The sequence below is a fragment of the Colobus angolensis genome, unplaced genomic scaffold (assembly GCF_000951035.1).
Source record: "Colobus angolensis palliatus isolate OR3802 unplaced genomic scaffold, Cang.pa_1.0 Scaffold144, whole genome shotgun sequence".
Lineage (NCBI taxonomy): Eukaryota > Metazoa > Chordata > Mammalia > Primates > Cercopithecidae > Colobus > Colobus angolensis.
Genome location: NW_012114533.1, coordinates 1,686,701 through 1,691,128, shown reverse-complemented (window position 1 = coordinate 1,691,128; position 4,428 = coordinate 1,686,701). Strand labels below are relative to the sequence as shown.

At 43.0% G+C, this 4,428-nt stretch overlaps 1 protein-coding gene across 1 annotated transcript in view; it reads left to right on the top strand.

The window, feature by feature from the left end:
* Nucleotides 1-4,428, top strand: part of BTRC (beta-transducin repeat containing E3 ubiquitin protein ligase) — a 215,670-nt gene that overhangs the window by 205,835 nt on the left and 5,407 nt on the right. Inside the window, exon 13 of the mRNA XM_011935582.1 lies at nt 1,847-2,039. Within this exon, the coding sequence (XP_011790972.1) occupies nt 1,847-2,008 (162 nt within the window). The 3' untranslated portion in view covers nt 2,009-2,039. The remainder of the gene's footprint in view (nt 1-1,846; nt 2,040-4,428) is intronic.

Here is a 4,428-nt window from a genome sequence, read left to right as displayed (position 1 = left end):
GATCGAGACCATCCTGGCCAACATGGTGAAACCCTGTCTCTACTAAAAATACAAAAATTAGCTGGGTGTGGTGGCACGTGCCTGTAATCCCGGGTACTCGGGAGGCTGAGGCAAGAGAATTGCTTGAACCCAGGAGGCGGAGGTTGCAGTGAGCCAAAATCACACCACTGCACTCCAGCCTTGCCACAGAGCAAGACTCTGTTTCAAAAAAAAAGGCAGGCATAAAAGAATACATACTATATGATTATATGAAACTCAGTAAGAGAGTAAACAAATTAATAACAATAACAACATTGGGCCAGGCAAAGTGGCCCACGCGTATAATCTCAGAGCTTTGGGAGGCCAAGGCAGAAGGACTGCTTGAGTCCATGAGTTCAAGACCAGCCTGGGCAACAAAAAGACCTGGTCTCTACAAAAAAAAGAAAGAAAAGAAAAGCTGGGCATGGTGGCATGTGCCTGTAGTCCTCACTACTTGGGAGGCTGAAGCAGGAAGATCACTTGAGCCCAGGAGTTTGAGGTTACACTGAACTATGATCACACTGCTGCATTCTTACCTGGGCAATAAAGCGAGACCCTGCATCTAAAAAAAATGATCATGATGACGCCTGTAATCCCAGCACTTTGGGAGGCCAAGGTGGGCGGATCACAAGGTCAGGAGATCGAGACCATCCTAACACAATGAAACCCCATCTCTACTAAAAATAAAAATTAGCTGGGCGTTGTGGCGGGCGCCTGTAGTCCCAGCTACGTCTGAGGCAGGAGAATGGCATGAACCTAGGAGGCAGAGCTTGCGGTAAGCGGAGATCACGCCACTGCACTCCAGCCTAGGCAACAGAGCAGGACTCTGTCTCAAAAAAAAAAAAGGTGATGATGATGATAAAATTGAAATAGAGATAACATTGTTTAGTAAGGGGTGTGAGATTGTTTTCCAGTATGCTGGAAACATTCTACATCTTCATCAGGGTAGTGGTAACTGCCAGTGGTGTGCTAGAACAGGCTCATACTCACTTATGAGAGCCAACTATTCATGAATTTTGCAAGCTGGTTGACTATTACTAGCTTATAATTGGCCATGGTAGGAGTTTTTAATGCTGTGGAAATCTACCAGTGGTTTTACAAAGTAGCAAAGTTTGGTTGATAAACATTTATCAGCATACTGCTTATTGCTCACCAATCCTTGACCTCTGATTATAGAAGGAACTTAGAAGGTAAAACCAGGGAGGTAGTAAGGAATGCTCTCATCCACCCTAAGCCAAAAAGGATTGGCATGAGAAACTATTAATAGCATGCTATTTAGCATGTCTTGGCCAAAGAATATTACTTTGTTTACAGCTGCCTAGTATTTGACTTTTCCATGCTGCCTTTAGCCAAAGTAAATTTTCTTTTTTTTTAATTTATTTATTTATGTATTTATTTAGATGGAGTCTCACTCTGTTACCTAGGCTGGAGTGCAGTGGCGTGATCTCAACTCACTGCAACCTCTGCGTCTCAGGTTCAAGCAATTCTCCTGCCTCAGCTTCCCAAGTAGCTGGGACTACAGGCATGTGCCACCATGCCCAGCTAATTTTTTGTATTTTTAGTAGAGATGGGGTTTCACCATGTTAGCCAGGATGGTCTGGATCTCCTGACCTCGTGATCCACCCGCCTCGGGCTCCCAAAGTGCTGGGATTACAGCCGTGAGCCACTGCACCCGGCCTCTCTCTTTTTTTATAAAAACAACTTCATGGTAGAAAATTAACAGCAAACCATAGCCTTTCTGTAGACTCCTTTTGACATCTTGCTGAATTTGTGTCCTATTGATTTTGAGTAGTTCAAGTTCCTACCCTTTTTGTTTCTACTTCTTTAGGAGCATTCCGGAAGAGTTTTCCGACTCCAGTTTGATGAATTCCAGATTGTCAGTAGTTCACATGATGACACAATCCTCATCTGGGACTTCCTAAATGATCCGGCTGCCCAAGCTGAACCCCCCCGTTCCCCTTCTCGAACATACACCTATATCTCCAGATAAATAACCATATACTGACCTCATACTTGCCCAGGTATCAAAATCTATTATGTACATAACACTGGGTAGGAGACAGGATATTAGCTGTAAGGTGTTGCTAGTTCACGGAGCTTTCTCCTGCCGTTTGTGTCACCAAGTCCTGTAAAGCCGAGGAAGCAGACAATGTGAGACAGGGCTGAAGCTGCCACAGTATGGACAGTGCCTTTCACCAAAGTAGCCAGCCTCAGTTCTAGGTGATTCTAGGGTCCTACGTGTGTGGTAAGCCTAGTCATTCCTGCCCTAGTTATCTAGTAGTACTGTTATGAAAATAAAATGAGATTTGAATCAGTTTGAAAACTAAGTAATGACCCAAAGGCCTGTGATGTTTAAGTTCCCAGATCACACAATACCTACAGTAGAGACGTTTCAAGCCAAGTAGACACTCTGATGTCTAATGTGTGAATGGAAACATCTCTTGGTGAAAGTTCACACTGACATAGAAATAAAAGGTCAGATTTTAAAAGGAATATAAAAAGTAACTTTTATATCCCTATCCCCATTCCTCAACCCTCCAAAAAGAGGACCTGTCTTTTGACCTCTGACGTTGGTGAGAACTCCATGTATCCTCCCACTCAAGTCTCTAAACTCTCTCTCAGGCAGGGGAAGATCCTAAAATACCCAGGTGGTCCATACATATTATGGTATATTCAGATCATACCTGGTGTTCTGACCAGTTTGAATACACTAGGTTGTTGCCAGTTTGAGAAGGCTGCCCTAGATGCTGAGGAGCGTTGCTGTCGTTAGGATTTCCCACGTGTGCCTCAGTTCTCCTGGCGGAAGTACATATTCGCTACAGGTTTCTGCATCTCTCTTTGCAGTGTTCCACTGAGGGCAGTGATTCACGCCCAACTGGGCTTGCCTCAGCGCCTCTTTCTCTCACAGAGGACACGGTTCATCGTTCCTCAGCCAAGTTGCACAGGCTGTGTGCCCTTGGACAAGTAACTTCCCAGAGCCTGAATCTCCTGATGAGTAACATGAGGGGCACTGTTCACTTCATGGAGCCCTGTGAAGGCTGCATGGAGATACTGTATGGAAAATTCCTAGTGCTTAGCACAGTGCCGAATACATAGCATGCCCTCAGGAAAAACTGGTCATTAGTATTAATACTGCAATCTCCCTATACCTACCCCCTCCTTTTGCCCAAAATTTTCTCTTCCTTAGACTTCTGTGACACTTTGCTATTTTTAATATTCTTCCTGGCTCTCTGATTATTTGTGCCTCTTTCCCCCTCACTCCTAAGAGTCTGTTTCTGGCTTTTCTTATTATTTTTATTTTATCTTATTTCTTTTTTTTTGAGACGTAGTCTCGCTCTTTCGCCCAGGCTGGAGTGCAGTGGCGCGATCTCAGCTCACTGCAAGCTCCGCCACCTGGGTTCACACCATTCTCCTGCCTCAGCCTCCTGAGTAGCTGGGACTACAGGCACCCACCACCACGCCCAGCTAATTTTTTGTATTTTCAGTAGAGACGGGGTTTTGCTGTGTTAGCCAGGATGGTCTCGATCTCCTGACCTCGTGATCTGCCTATCTCGGCCTCCCAAAGTGCTGGGATTACAGGCATGAGTCACCGCACCAGCCTCTAAAATATTTTAAAATGCAATAATGTGCCAATCAAATGTAGTAACTCTTAAATTAAAAAAATCCTCGACAAAATATTAGCAAATTAAATCCAACAATGTATGAAAAGAATTATACCCCGTGACCAAGTGAGATTCATGCCAGGTGTGCAAGGCTGGTTCAGCATTCAGAAATCAATTAATGTAATCCATCACATCAGGGGACTATAGAAGACAAATCACATGCTTATATCAATAGATGCAGTAAAAGCATTTGACAAAATCCAACACCCATTCATGATAAAAACTCTTAGCAAACAAGGGATAGAGAGGCTTTTCCTCAATATTATAAAGAAAAATGCAAATTAAAATTATAATAAAATACTACTACAAACCTACCAAAATAAGTGTAAAAGATTGGCAATATCAATTTTTGGTGAAGATGTGGAGTAATGAACTCTGATAAACTGTTGGTGTGAGTATAAATTGGCATGACTTTTAAAAAATTGTTTCATAGTATCTTCTAAAGCCAAACGTACACCTACCCCATGGCCTAGCAAGTCTACTCCTAGTTGAAATGAGTGCATATATTCAGCAAAAGACACATACATAAATGTTCATAGCAGCTTTGTTGCCATAAACTATAATCAGCCCCTATGTCCACCAACAAGAGAATAGATGGATTGTAGTATATTCATACAGTAGAATATCAACCAGTAATAAAAAAGAATGAACTACTGTTTTACATGCAGCAACAGAAGAATCTTACAATGTTGACTGAAAGAAGCCAGGCATGAGCTGTGCTCGGTGGCTCATGCCTGTAATCCCAGCA